The sequence below is a fragment of the Crinia signifera genome, chromosome 4 (genome assembly GCF_055691185.1).
Source record: "Crinia signifera chromosome 4, ASM5569118v1, whole genome shotgun sequence".
Classification (NCBI taxonomy): domain Eukaryota; kingdom Metazoa; phylum Chordata; class Amphibia; order Anura; family Myobatrachidae; genus Crinia; species Crinia signifera.
In genome coordinates, this window is record NC_139220.1 from 198,594,517 (window position 1) to 198,610,619 (window position 16,103).

The following is a 16,103-nucleotide window of genomic DNA, read 5'->3' on the forward strand; positions in this document are numbered from 1 at the left end:
TGTGTTTGGATTCTAATATAGTTTAATGGATAAGAACTTGTAGTGAAAGAAGGGCAGTCTCAGGAGTGAAAGGTTACAAGTGGTGTACCTCAATGACCTGTACTTGTATTGCCTATTTATATCTTTGTTAGGCACATTACAAATGGTACTGAAGGGAAAGTATTCCTTTTTGCAGATGACAGAAAAGTATGCAATAGGGAAGACATACCAGAAGTGGTGTAAATAGTTATCGAGGATCTAAGTACACAAGCTTAATTTTTCAAAGATGTGGCAAATCCATGCAAAGTCATGCACTTAGGGGGTGATTCAAACCTGCTTGTAGTGGGCCGAATTCGGTCCCCCGGCCAATGTTTGGGGACTGTGCATGAGCAAATATGCGCATGTGCAAACCCCCGGAGCAAATGCCTTTGGAGAGTTTCACATTCGCTGAGGTGTTCGTTCCCGGATCAGCGGACAGGAGGTGGGTATGGGTGCCCATGCCTGCTTGGGGCGGGCAGCTAACATCACATGACATCAGTGCCCACCCCAAACCTGTCGGGAAGGGCACACTTAAAAAGTAAGTTCAGGCTCCACTCCTTTCCCTTTAACAGATGTCACAGTGGATATAGATATAGATGGGCACTTACCTTAGAAGAGTATTTGCAACATCAACTATTCTGCTCTGTGATCTTACAGAAGTTGTTTGTGTGGTAGAGATGAGGGCAAGGTGCCACAACTCTCCCAGGTGTATTGGTGTACCGGGAATCTTCCCTTTAAGGTTTGTGGCCAATCTGCCCCTGTCTATAGTGTGTTTCTAAGGATGTTTCAATGCATAATATATACCAGCTTGTGCTCGGTACAGAAAGCAGAGGTGTATGCTGGATGCGACCAACTGACAGCTGTCAATTCAGTGCGCTGATAGCCTTCCAGCACTCGCAAGTAGACCTGCCTGGCCCTAAGCAGCTGTTTATGTTGCCTAACAGTAAATCTGCTACTGCTTAGCATATGGAACACAGACAGGACAGAAAGAGCCAATATTTATATAGAACACAGACATGAAAAACAGACACTATGTACTATACATTTACTAATATGGGAGCTCTATTGAAGATGGGATGTTGCCCATAGCAACCAATCCAATTATATATATTATATTCTAAAAGGTGCTACATAAATAAGAGATATAGGAGGTTATTCTGATCGGAGCGGCCAAACGTGCGTACGTTCGCTATTAACGTACGCTCTCCGTACGCGGCCGTTGGGGTTAAGTCCACCCACAAATCAGCCGCATACGTACGGCCAGAAACAACGTCGAAGGGGAGTGGCGTACAATTGAGCGTACGCCAACGTACACGGACGGACCAGCCCTTACACTCCGACAACTGGCGTACAACAGAGCGTACGCCACCGTTTACGGACGTCTCTCGTCCGTCTTCCCGCCGACTTCTTGCGGCTATCTGAGCGTACGCCAGCTTGCACGGACGGGTCCCTATTGTTTTCAATAGAAAACTCAGCTTATGTCACCGCTCGTGAGAGTGAGCGTACGTCCGTGCACGCTGGCATACCCTTCACATATATGGACCTGCAAATCTTGCCTTTTAACTACAATTCTGACAATTAATCAATTATTCTAATTGTTATTCAATTATTGTTTTCTATTAACTCAATTGTCTACCTTAATAAAGACAGTTCTGTATTTTGGGTACTGTACAAAGATTGTGTGCAAAATAGTGGGCATGGGCTTAAAACATTGCTGAAACATACTTTGTAGGTGTTAGATGTGGTTTATGTTATTGTATCATAAATACAAAACCTATGTTTGTATTAGAGTGAACACGTTGACACATGTCGACTTGTGTAGATTGAGTGTGCTACTGTGTAAAGTCTATGAAAGCACGTAGTGAATGTGTATAACTGTTTAACAAATACCTACCTTAGCATATATAAGCAGGTCTTAAAAAGATTCTTACCTTAAATTAAACAAACCTTTAAATGTCGAGAAGTATAGAAAGATAAGCTTCCAATGTGTTTGAGTGCTGTGTGTGGCTTGCAGGTAGTGAATTCATGGTTTTGACTTAATAGACTGCAGCATTGCTTATTACATTCAGGTGTATGTGTTTGAGTAGTAATCAGCGTAAATTAGCAAACCCAGGCGCACGCTGGCATGCGGTATCTGTAGGGGTGGTCTGAGGTGGCGGTTGGCGGCCGCCTGTTTTGTGTCCGAAATGAACGGTGCTTTAGGCGATCGTGCGGTAGTAGCACCGTTCATTTTTGGTGCACACCCCCGTGTACGCCCATATTTACGCCCATTTTCCCTCATTATTTCGGCCGCTCCCCTCAACACGCCCCTATGCCGCCCCCAATGCCCGTACTCTCGCGTACAGGTTTTTTCGCACGGAGAGACCCGTCCGTAAGCGTTGTGGAGTGTTCGCGCCTGCGCATTGGCGATTGTACGCATGCGCAGATCATGAAAAACCCCGGAACGTACGCGTATGGCCCGGCCGCACCAACCAGAATAAGGCCCATAATCTGATTAGTTGCTATGGGCAACATCCCATCTTCAATTTAACTCACTGCTTAGTAAATGTACCCCTTAGAATATGGAACAGAGACGTGAAAAGCAGACACAATATATGGAACACAGACAGGACAGGCATCTGGCACCACGTAGCACTTACTACATTGGCTGTGCTAGGGATGGCCATCAATGGTACACAACCACCCAATGTTTTTTTGGTTCTTTTTCACTACAAAATGGTGGGACACAGAGATTAGGTTTGCCCCCAGAGGCAACCACAAATCCCATCCGCCAAGATCTGATTGGCCCACAAGCCAGTGAATAGTAAAACGGGGATGATTATTGGTGAGTGAAACCATCACAGATGTTTTTATCCACCAATGGTACCTTCCATGGTGATCATCAATGATTAACCTTAAACCATCAATAGCCATCTGTAGTGCCGGCATGGCCTGTCTAGCAGCCTAGCTTGGCTTAATAGGCTCAGATGTCTGTCAGCAGCCCAGCCCCACCAGGTCATTCTATCTTAATTGGCGGGCAAGGTGGTTACTCAGGCCTTGCCTGCCAATTAAGATAGAGAGACCTTGTGGGTGTGTTCTCCTTCTCTGGAGTCACTGCTGTTTCTATCAGCTGGCTTTGTGGTCACCAACTGTCTTCAAAGTCAGAGTCAGAACAGCTGTTGAACTTTGAAGTTCAGCATGTATAAAGCCAGCCGCCAGACATGCACAAGAGAATTTTGAATCACTATTTATCTCTCTGATGTCAGTGGGGGCTGAATAGTACCATACCACATGGTTTACTGCCATTGATGGCTTGTGCCGCTTACACCATTGATGGCAAGCATCAATAAAGGCTGCTCCGAAGGCCATCCCTACAAGGTACCATATAATGTTACTCTACATAGTATATGAGGGCCATGATGTGATGTGATGCTGATAGCATGGTGGTAATGGCTGTCACATATGTAGCTGTGCCTGTGTGCATCATTTTACATAGAACGTTTATTTTATGTGACTTCAAGTTTACCAATCATTCTTACTGCCTGAAAGTTAGATGAATCAGAGAAGTTATGTGCCCTCCTAAGAAAGGGATCAGGTCATACAGGCAGGGCTGCCACCAAGAATTTTGGGGTCCCATTATTTGTACATACTGTATCTCTCAGTATGTAGTGCTGGTGCACGCAGACCCCCATCACCCCCCCCCCCCCCCCCACACTTTCACTTACCGCCTGACTCAGCAAGTCCTGAATCACAGCCTGGCTTCTTCATTGCAGGACGCCGGCGGACAGTTAAATGTAGCACCGGCCGGTGAACCAATCAGAGCTTGTGTACCGGCAGCCGCTCTGATTGGCTAACGGTACACAAGCTCTGATTGGCTCAAAAGCTGGTGCAGCACTGTAATTGGCCGCCAGAAACTGCTGGAAACTTTGGAAACTGCTGAGGACCGAGCGCAGTGCAGGCAGCACACAGCTGTGGTTGCTGTGGGCAAAATGAGCTGCCTGGTCCCTTCCATAGGCAGGGGCCTGGGACAGCTGTACCCACAGCACCCCCCTGTTGGCGACCCTGCATAGAGGGAACTGGGTAGGTAGGTGTATTGGCAGGGAAGGTGTACAGTTTGCTAAAACACTGATTGGAATCTGAAGTGAAGGTAGGGAAAGGGATGCACAGTAGGTTCAGCTTTGGATGTTCTGGGGAAAATTTACTAAGATGGGAGTTCTATTTCACATGGGATGTTGCTATGGAAATCATATGCTTCTTATTTCTTTAGCGCCTTCTAGAAGATAATAGTATCTGATTGGTTGCCCATAGCAACATCCCACCTGAAATAGAACTTCCATCAGTAATTTCCCCTTCTGAGTTTAGGCTACATTCAGACTTTTCCTTCCTGGGTGAATTTTGGGATTATAAGGGGTAAATTTATGGCAGTTCTACTGAAGATGGTATGTAGAATCTAATTGGTTGCTATGGGCAACATCCCATCTCCAATAGAACTCCCATCGGTACTTGTGTATTATAGCAGTGCCCCCGATGTATATCGTGCGATGTTTTTATCGCATCGCATGCCATGCACCCGATGGCATGCGATGCGATGCGATTTTTGCCCCCTATGCGATGAAACATTGTATAAGCACCCTAAAGGGTGCTTACAATGTTAAATGCACCCCCACGCCACCCCCCCACTATAAATGTGAACCCAAAGCATGGCGAGCGCAGCGAGCCCGCGAGGGGCAGCGGTACGCGTCCTACGACCTTTTCATACCCCCACTATCCACGTCGGCGTGGAGTTGAGAATAGAAAGTGTGGCGAGCGCAGCGAGCCACCGAGCCCGAAGCGTGGCGAGCGGACGGGGATACCTGTGAAGCCCGCGAGGGGACGCCGATACCTGTGAAGGTATGCTCGCCACGCTTCGGGCTCGCTGCGCTCGCCACACTTTCTATTCTCAACTCCACGCCGACGTGGATAGTGGGGGTATGAAAAGGTCGGAGGACGCGTACCGCTGCGCTCGCCACTCGTCGGGTTCACGTTTATAGTGGGGGGGTGGCGTGGGGGTGCATTTCACATTGTAAGCACCCATTAGGGTGCTTATACAATGTTTAATCGCATCACATCGCATTGTATGGCATTGTATGCCATACACAATGTCATACAATTTTAAAATTGTATGACATTGTACAATATCGCGCGATATCGCGTCGCATCGCATATCATCGCATGCCTTATGGTATGCGATGCGATGGGCGCCGCTATAATACACAAGTACCCTCCCATCTTAATGGGGCATACACACAGGTAGATATCAGGGCCTTTTCTAAGCGATCTGACTAAATCACTTAGAAAACGTCCCTACATCGCCCGTTTGTAGCCCTGCACATTGCTATCGCCCGACAATTAATATCCAGCATGCTGGAAAAATCTACTTAATCACCAGTCAGGGCCAGTGTACTCCCTGGAGAAGGTTGGCCCTGACAGAACGCTCAGCACACATCGCTGTGCAGTGCTGTGTGCTGACCAATCTTGCTGAGCAGTCTGAGCGATCTAGCATCACTCAGATCGCAAAGCAAAATCTCTCTGTGTGTAGGCCCCTTAAGAGAGTCAGTTTTTAATCTATTCTAAATGACCATTAACAATTGGTAATTAGACGGGGAGGGACAGAGCCTGGAGAGGCAAGGGGAAAGGAATGGAGAGGGGAGGGGGTGGATAAGTTGATCAGTGCATGCAGCAGTAGGAAACTAGTCACTTGCTTTTTTGCAGACTGCAAAAAACGGAAAATCATACAGGAACTTTCATTCTATAAACTTTGCCATTAACTTTGGCTTCCAAATACTTTATTGCAGTGCTTTAACAAAAAGGAGTGCACAGGGAAAAAACAAGCTGCACCAAGGAATTCTGAGGAAACATTAGGGAAGGTTGGTTTTGCATGGAGCTGTAATGTTGGGATAACTCTGCCTCTCTGCTTGGAAGTAGCAAACATGATGGTTCCCTTGAACAGGAATGGTCGGAGGATCCTCCAACAAGTGGTCACTAATATGACTGAGCTGGTGAAATCTGTCCCACAGGGCTGCGATAATGGGGCGCTCACTGATCACTTCGGGGTCCTCATTCAGGCGGTGCTAGCTGCAGCAGCGTTCAGCTGTCTCATGTGTAAGTACAAAGTATTTGTAATGTGTGCACTTCCCATGCTGTATAATTACCCGCACTCTATCCTATATGTGTTACATGCACATTGTGATCATTTATATCATATACAACTTTATTTAACATGTAATGTGATATTTGTTTACCTGTATTTCCCTGATTACCGGGGATGTGGTGATTAGGTCGACAGTCAAAATGTCCACCACTAATTGTCAAGAGTGAAAAGGTTGACACATGATGACATGCATTTTTTTTTTTATCAAACAAATGACTTGTGCATAACTTTGCCACCCCAGTGAACATGGAATGGGAATATGATAGTGTGCTCAAAGCATTTGGAACACTGGGGTACACTTACACAGTGTACATGTCGACTTAGACACCAAAAAATGTGAGTCAGGTCGACCTTTTCCATGTTGACTAGTTCACATGTTGACATTTTTCATGTGTTGACCTATTGAATGTTGACCGTAATTGTGTTGATCCTATGACCCATAACCAATGCCCCAAGGATTTCCCATGCTCACTGGCCATCAGTACCCACTAACCAAGCACAATCACAGCATGTCTGGCTCTTTACAGCTGAGCACATGCACAGTACCACACCTCTCAACTGTCCTGATTTTCATGGCACCGTCCCTTTTTTGGGGACGGGATGGGAGTCCCCCTGCCCAGCGCTGCTCTACTGCACGCAGTGTCTATTACTGGAGACAGAGGGGCTGAGGGCATGAACTGCATCTCACAGAGCCGCTGGCCATGCCCCCACTGCATGGATAATAGGGGCTTAGCCCCGTGGGAGCATTGCAAGCATACGTCAAGCCCCGATACACTTGGTGTGAATAAAGATGTAGTTAAGCCGTCAGAGAGACTGCTAACTACATCCTGCCAGCCCCAGGAGCAGCACCTGAATATACAAAATCGCTTCGATGAATCCCCCCGTGTGTGCTCCCCTTTACAGCAGTGATGTCGCCAATGAAAAATCGGCTTCTTAAGCTGGACTTGATCATCACAAATAATCTATCTGTGCCCAAATGTAATACAATGGAATGATACGTGTTTTCTAAATTTTTATCCAATATACCTGTAGTACCAAAAAACACTAGGGGACCTATTCATTATACTTACATTTTCACCTACTTTTGTAAAACTTAAGGGTCTGCCCCATTGATTAAACAGGGTTCTTTGGTTTACTCCCAACAATCCAAAAATATACTGGTAGATTAGGTGTCTCCCAACAAAAATGAGCCCTAATGTGTACGTTTGTGGCAATGGCAGGGTCGGCATTCAAAGGGTTGACAGGAATTTTTCACTCTTTTGTCCTGAATGTCATCATAGTCAACATGGACAACGTCAAAGTGTCCCCTCACTGTGCTCGGCACCTTATACTATTCTCCCTCCATGCCCCAGTAGATGGTAGGGCATGAAATACTGCCTTTCGGCAAATGTGGGCTAAAAAAAATGTGAAAAACTAATGTCGACCTTTCCATTGTTGACCCAATTCTTGTGTCGACCTTCCAACCCTGTTGCTATGTCAAGGAGTGACCTAGCATGCCTCACCGTGCTGGGACTCCTTTAAGGTGCATACACATAATACAAGATTTTTACCGATATCCAGCATATCATCTAGTATGTACACCCTGCATTATTAATGATGCTTGCTCCCGCAGGTCGTTAATGAACTGTAATCTGTATATGCAGTCACACCCTGACTATTTGATCTGTGATAGCGTGCTCCTAGATGTGGCTGCTAAACAATATCATTAACTATATCGTTCATTGGGGGTTAATCTGGTTGATTCACAAGGTTGCAAATTCGCAGCCTTGCGAGTCCACCAGAGCCAGCCCTGTGAATGCAGGGCCGCCCGCCCGCCCCCCCTTACATTGTGGGTTTGCATGCAAGGCATGCGAATGGATGTTTGACATAAACATCCATTTGCAGGCCATGGGGAGCCTCCAACATCTTTCGATGGTCGCCGACTATCGAAATATGTAGTGCGTGCATGCATATATAAAGTGATAAGTGTACATTTTGGAGGAAATATCAGCTGCCCGCCCCCCGGCGCTCAAGTCACCTGGCAATTTCCATGGGAACGTCCATGAAACGCTGGGTGTTCCCATGGGCGAGTACCCCGGCCCACACCCCCACACACAATGTTGGGTGCATGCACCCGGCGAATACACTGTTCGCCGTGGCCGCACGCACCCTGGGTCTGCACATGTGCATAAATGCATCTGCGCATGTGCAGACGCACACCATCGGACCTGGACCATCGCACAACAAGGGGTCTGAACAAACAGACCTGAATAATCTGCATTGTGTACGTACTACTGTATATTGCTTGTCCGTTCATTGGAAAATTGTTAGCGATATTGTGCAGTGTAGACCCAGCTTTACACTTGGGTGTATGCATGCTTTCCTTTTTTACTGAAATCTGCAGTCCGTAGCATTATCAGCAGTTCTGTTTGCAAACTAATGTTTTGTGAAATGGTATAATCTATAAATTGGCATGTGAATAATTCACACACATTTTAAAATATCAGTTGTTTGTAAATAAAGTGTTACCATAATCTGATAATCACTCAGTATAATAAATTTAGTTAAGCTATCATTGCTTATTGTTACTCTATGCTTCAAGACATAGAATAGCAGATAATGTAGATATGACGTCTATCTATGCATACAATTCCCATTATCTTGTACTCACAAGCAGCTTTTATAGTATTCGTATTTATGATGGCCACAAGCTGAGAAATATTATAGTGTGTTTTATTATCAGTTACATTGTAAATGTAGTCACAAGATGAAGATTAATAGGCCGTGCATCAGGAAGTAATCCTGCCAGGTGGCTAATGCATTGAACAGTTGAATTTTTTTTCTCCCGTGTACAGTAATCTTGCTGTTCAGTTGTTTGGCCAAGTGACAGGACTGGTACATATTCGCCATGAAAAGATTCTTCCGTACTACTGGTCCTTGTGATGGGCAGATAAAAATCATTCCTAATTAAATATAGGGGAGACAGACACTTCAGTTTCATTCTAAGCTTATATGGTGATTGAAGTAAATGGTATTTAAAAAAGAAAGTGGATAAGAAGGAACATATACATGAGTAGACATTTACTTTTAAATATCTTTCTTTAAACATATTTAATAACCCTTATTTTAAACCTGTTCATATACTGGCATGTTGGGACATTTATAATTGCACTTCCATTTAATGTTAAACTTACTGTATATTTCAGTTACATCAATGATTTTTGCTGTTGGGCTTTTCATTTAATCCTTTTGCTGCTAAGGGATTTTTAAGACCTATGCTGATGCCATTTTTCTAAATTCACATTTATGCATTTCATTATACTTTCAAGAAGGATGCAGGAGATTAAAAATGCGGCCAAAAAATACAGTTTTCTAATGTTTGGCCGTATTACCGCATATGCACAAAGCCCCAGAATGTGATAGGTTCGAGGGCTTGGATGGCATTATAGGCTGCTATAGTACCTCCCCCCTGAGAGGGATCCAATAAGATCCCTCCCAGCAACCCCTGCATCGGGGCGTCACTCAACAAATGAATTAAATTTAGCCAGTTTTTCTTTTTGTGGTATTGGTTTTTTATTACTTATGATGATTTCTTTACAAATATATGACTGGAATAAAAAACATTGACCTTATTCCTTTGAAATGATTATCTGCAATGGAAAATCCTGTATTTCTGATCCCTTTTAAAAAATTTTTTGTTATGCACATTTTTTCCATCTTCGTTAAAACTCTTACTAGTGTATGTGTATGAATAATATGGTAGCCCAACATGTCTATCATTGTTTGGACAAATTACAAGATTGACTGAGAGGGCCCATTTTATTTTAGATACAAGATGGTTTGTTTGTTTTTTCTGGTGCACACCTGGCAATAACTGCTGAGGGGAAGATTGTTTGTTTGAAAGAGGAGACTCTTTCAAAACAGGGTAGCCCCATGTATATTTGGGTCAGTAACAGGAGATGGGGTAGATCAGAACTGTCTGGATGGGCATTAAGGAGATGGTGCACCAGATCTTCCTTTTTCTTTTTTTTTGCCTCTGGGTGCCTGGTATAAACATTTAAATTAGGGGACCTAATTTTTAATGTTCTATCTCCCAAGACAGGACTTGGGAGATGGGAAATCTTGAAACCCTGACCCATGCCATTTGCAGTCATTTTTTATTTTATTTTGCAACTAATCTCATCGTACATACATTCAATTCAGCAATGGCTGCAAGAGGAAATGCAGATGGGTGGGGCAGAGTTAGCTGCACAATTAAGCCCCACCTCTTGTGGGGGGAACAACTGCAATTGGTGCACATTTTAATAGGGATGAGGCAAAAATTACCAATTTATGTAGAAAAGAGGAATTTGGTACTCACCGGTAATTCCGTTTCTCCTAATCCGCAGGGGACACTGCCTTATACCATGGGGATTGGGATGTGGTCTGGAGGAGCCGGCACTTTAAGAAAATCTGTCCTGCTGGCTACTTCCCCTCCCATTCCCCAGCAGACTCCAGTCTTACGGAAAAAACTGTGTCCGAGAGGAGAGGAGACCCGGAACCTCAGAGAGGAAAGCCAACAGTTAATATTACCAACAAAAAAACCATCACCAGTGAAATCACTCAGACACACTTTCTTACTGGTCCATGCAGTAAATTAGACATAACCAAAAATATGATAAGAAAAAAAGAAGAAGCGCTGGGAGGGCGCGCAGTGTCCCCTGCGGATTAGGAGAAACGGAATTACCGGTGAGTACCAAATTCCTCTTTTCTCCCACATCCAGCAGGGGACACTGCCTTATACCATGGGGATTTTACCAAAGCTACCCCCACGGGTGGGTCAGCGCTACTCTCCCTGCAACACGGCCCTGCCAAAATTTGCCTCTGGCCGTGCAAAAGTGTCAAATTTGTAAAACCTGACAAAAGTATTTGACCCTGCCCAAGTAGCCGCCCGGCATACCTGGGATAAGGACACTCCTCTGGCTGCCGCCCAAGACGTCCCCACTGACCTAGTGGAGTGGGCTGACACTCCTGCCGGAGTTGGCTGAGAAGCAAAACAATAAGCCTCTCGAATAGCTAGGCATATCCAGCGAGCTAATGTCGCCTTAGACGCTGGAGATCCCCTTTTTGCTGCATCATAAAGGACAAACAAGGAATCAGTCCTCCTGACCGATTCTGTACGTCGCACGTAGCACCTTAATGCTCGGACGACATCCAAGGATGCCAATTCTCCTGAAAATGCTGGTACTACAATCGGCTCATTAATATGAAATGCCGAGACAACCTTCGGTAAAAAATCCTGTCGAGTTCTGAGCTCCGCTCTGTCTGGATGGAAAACTAGAAAAGGCGAACGACAAGATAAGGCGCCTAGATCTGAGACTCTACGCGCTGAAGCTAACGCCAGAAGCATCAGAGTCTTCCATGTCAGATATCGTAGATCCACCACTTCCAAAGGCTCAAATCTTTCTGACCGTAGGAAATCCAAAACTAAACCAAGGTCCCATGGTTCTGTGGGTGCAGAAAAAGGTGGTCTTAATCTAAGCACCCCCTTCAAGAACGTCTGCACTTCTGGAATCAGAGCCAACCTTCTATGACAGAAGACTGATAGAGCTGACACTTGAACCTTTAAAGTGCTCAAACTCAAACCAGACGAAAATCCTGATTGCAAAAAACGTAGAAACCGAGGCAAAGAGAATACTGCCTTTGGAAGCTGCTGACCCTCGCACCACACAATGTATGCCTTCCAGATCCTATGATAATGGGCTGAAGTGACATCCTTCCTTGCTCTCACCATCGTAGGAATTACTGCGGACGGAATACCTCGCCTTCTCAGTAATTTGGACTCAACAGCCAGGCCGTTAAATGAAGCCGACGTAAGCCTGGGTAAATGCACGGCCCTTGAAGAAGCAAATCCTCTCTCAGCGGTAGTCTGTATGGATCGTCCACCAGTAGGCCTCGCAGGTCTGCGTACCACGATCTCATCGGCCAATCTGGAGCGATCAGAATGACTATTGATGACTCTCTCTTGATCTTCTTGAGCAACCGAGGAAGAAGCGGGAAAGGCGGGAATGCATAGGCTAGCTTGAATTGCCACTGAACGGAGAATACGTCTGTCGCCACTGCCGCCGGGTCTCTGGACCGAGCAAAATACCGAGGCACCTTGTTGTTCCTTCTGGATGCCATCAGGTCGACCTGAGGCACCCCCCACCTGACCGTCAACTGGTGGAACACCTCTGGATTCAATTCCCATTCTCCGGGGTGAAGATCTTTCCGACTCAAATAATCCGCTTCCCAATTGTCCACCCCCGGGATGAACACAGCTGACAGGCTCAAGGCATGCCGCTCTGCCCACTGAAAAATTGGCCGAACCTCCTTCATTGCTGCACGACTCCTCGTGCCTCCTTGCCTGTTGAGGTAGGCCACTGCCGTGGCATTGTCGGATTGAACTTGGATCGCTCTTCCCTGAAGAAGCTGGGATGCATGAAACAATACCAACCGAATTGCCCTCAATTCGAGAATATTGATGTGAACCTGGGCTTCCTGCCAGGACCAACGACCCTGAAATGAATGACCCATGACCACCGCTCCCCAGCCTCTGGTGCTGGCATCGGTTGTCACCAATGTCCAATCCGTAGGACCGAATTGGCGACCCTCTGACAGATGGTCCCTGTCCAACCACCACAGCAAGGACAGCCTCGTACTGGGCTTCAGCCTTATCCGTTTTTTCATGTGGAGGTGAGACCCCGACCACTGGGAAAGGATATCCAACTGGAACTCCCTGGATCGGAACCTCCCGTATTGTAGGGCTTCGAACGAGGATACCATCTTCCCCAGAAGCTTGATGGCCAGATGAACTGTTAAGAATTTCTCTTCCAGTACCCGCTTCACCATTGTCTGCAGGGACAAGATCTTCTCCCGAGGAAGATAAATCCTCTGTTGGACCGTGTCCAATAACAGCCCTAGGAACACCAGGGTCTGTGTCGGATGCAACTGAGACTTCGGGAAATTTATTATCCACCCGTGCTGTATCAGAAAACGGTAAGTGAGTAAAGAATCTGACATCAACTTCTCCTTCGATGGAGCCTTGATCAGTAGATCGTCCAAATATGGTATGATCACAATCCCTTGCCGACGAAGCGCTGCCACCATGCAGGCCATTATCTTTGTGAAAATCCGAGGCGCAGACGACAGGCCGAATGGTAGAGCGCGAAACTGGAAATGAGTTTCCTGAATAACGAACCGAACTGCTGATGATGTTCCCAAATGGGAATGTGGAGATAAGCATCTCTTATATCCAGGGACATCAAAAATTCCCCTGGCTCTAGACTTGCCACTACCGACCGCACTGATTCCATTTTGAATCTGCGGTACAAAATTAACTGATTTAAGCTCTTTAGGTTGAGAACTGGTCGAAACGTCCCATTTGTTTTGGGCACTAGAAATAGATTCGAATAAAATCCTAGCCCCCGTTGATCTGCTGGAACTGTCACAATTACCCTTGATTGTACCAGTTTTTCTACTGCCAGCTTGAGAGCTTCTCTCTTTTGCTCTCTTAACGGGAGACCTGTAGAAAAAATTTTTTTTGGGAGGGAACGCTGTAAGCTCCAGTCGATAACCCTCTGAAATAACTTGGAGAATCCAAGGATCTATACAAACCTGCTGCCAAACTCCTACAAATGACAACAGCCTTGCACCCACCTGGGAACTCCCCAGATGGTCGGGCAACCCGTCATGCAACCGGCTTCTCAGGGGGCTTCTGCTCCTGACGGCGAGCTGAGGGCGCTGCAGGCAAAGACACGGCTGCTCCTCTGCCGCGTTTACCTCTGAAGGCAGAAAACCCTCTGCCTCTACCTCTGTTCGCCCCTGCACCTCGAAAGGCCCGAAAGGAAGGACCCCCATAAGGTCTCTTGGAAGCTAGTGTCTGAGTCGGCAAAAAAGTCGACTTCCCACCTGTGGCCTGGGAAATTAATTTGTCTAACTCAGGACCGAACAAAATTTCTCCATTAAATGGAAGAGCCTCCACTGCCTTTTTAATCTCTGCTTCCGCTTGCCAAGAACGGAGCCACAGAGAACGCCTGGCCAGCACCGAGGATGCAGAAATCTTGGCACCTAAGGTAGCTGAATCCGTGGCGGCCTCCACCAAATATCCAGCTGCATCCTGGATATACTCAGCCAAAGGTATCAGCTCCGATCTAGGCCTATCACCTTTCAGGCCCGCCGCCAATTGGGCTGCCCATTTCTCAACCGCCTTACTCACCCACGCTCCCGCCAAAGCGGGTCTTAGGAGAAAACCAGAGGCTGAGTAAATAGACTTCAGAGTAGACTCCAGTCTACGATCTGGAGCTTCCTTTAGCGCCACAGCCCCTGGAATAGGAAGGGTTGTGCGTTTTGACAGCCTGGACACAGATGTATCCGCCGGAGGCGGGGATTCCCATCTATTCCTAGAATCCTGTGCAAAGGGATACAAAATTTTAAACCTCCTGGAAACTTGGAACTTTTTATCTGGAGACTGCCACGCCTCCAATAAAATTCTATCCAGTTCAGGAGATTCAGGAAAATAAACCTGACGTTTAGGAATCTTCCCAAAAATGGACACCGGAGCCGGGATCTCTGGATCAGAGACTTCCAAGGTCTCTTTTACTGTCCTTATAAGAGCGTCCATGCCCTGAGGATCCTCCTCAATAAATTCCTCCACTGGAGCCTCAAAGTATTCTCCAGCAACTTCACCCTCTTCAGCCGAGGAATTATCCTCATCTGACTGAAATAAAACCTCAGCCCTCCTAATCCTAGGAGAGCCCTGAGAAACAGAGGGAAAAGATCTTGCTAAAGAATCTACTGACCTCAAAAGAGATGTCGCCCAGGGAGGCTCGGCTGATGATAGGGACTGTATCTGAGTATGCAGAACTTCTCTTTCTCTGCGAGACGCTGCCAGTTCTGCTTGTTAGATTTGCCAGAACTGCAGTTAAGTCCGACGTCTGCTGATGCATACCTGCAGACTGCGGTGCATTATAACATGACTCACAAACAGACACACCTTCTAGATGCTGTTTAAACTGCACCTTGCATTTCTTACATGTATAACGCTTGAGAGAAGCCTTAGAAGCCCTCCTTTCAGCCATGATCATTCACAGTGCACACCCACAGTGAATCTATGCTGTGTCTGACAGGGAACAGGTGAGAAGCTCCAGCAACCCTGCTTTTTCTTCCACCCCCCAGTCCAACTCCCCAGACCACAATACCTTTCTTGGGGATGGGAGAGGGACAAACGAATCATACAGCGCAGGTACCCTGCCACTGGGAGCTGCCGCTGCTGAGGAGACCAGACACCGCTTATCGACTGTATGCTACGCCGACCAGAAGGCAGACTCACTTCAGTGAACTGCCCTTCCGGCTTTAAGGCCTACAGTACTTCCTGTTTCCAGCCAGCCGTCCGCCCTGTAAACCTCCCCTCCGGGAACAGTGCACACGGAACCAAGACGCCGGCCAGAACCTACACACGCTCAGGTAAGCGTGCCCCGCATATCAGTCATGCCGCTGCTCGCCCCCAATTAGTTGGAACAGGGCCCGGGTGCTGCCTATATCCCAGCAATGCCAGGACCACACCAAAAAATAAAAATCCTATAAGGGGTGTGTGGGATAGCCTATGGGACCGTAACGCAAGCCGCGTGCAGCTGCGGCGGTCCCCCGGGATTTCTTCAAAAGATAACTCCGGTGGCCGAGTCCAGGAGGTGCCCTGCAAGCAGCGCCGACCTGGCTCCCCCCTAAGGTACCGTAGACTATTGCTACAAAAATAAAAATAAAATAAAAAATCTTCGGTCTCCAGAGAGACGTGGCCGGGACTCCTCCGGACACTTTTTTCCAAAGACTGGAGTCTGCTGGGGAATGGGAGGGGAAGTAGCCAGCAGGACAGATTTTCTTAAAGTGCCGGCTCCTCCAGACCACATCCCAATCCCCATGG

The 16,103-nt window shown here is 46.7% G+C and overlaps 1 protein-coding gene across 1 annotated transcript in view; it reads left to right on the forward strand.

Annotated features, from left to right (window-relative positions):
- The first annotated feature begins 5,658 nt into the window (after positions 1 to 5,658).
- Positions 5,659 to 16,103, forward strand: part of LOC146072509 (store-operated calcium entry regulator STIMATE-like) — a 76,702-nt gene continuing 66,257 nt past the window's right edge. The window contains exon 1 of the mRNA XM_083179732.1: positions 5,659 to 6,138. Coding sequence (XP_083035858.1) covers positions 5,967 to 6,138 — 172 coding nt within the window. The 5' untranslated portion in view covers positions 5,659 to 5,966. The remainder of the gene's footprint in view (positions 6,139 to 16,103) is intronic.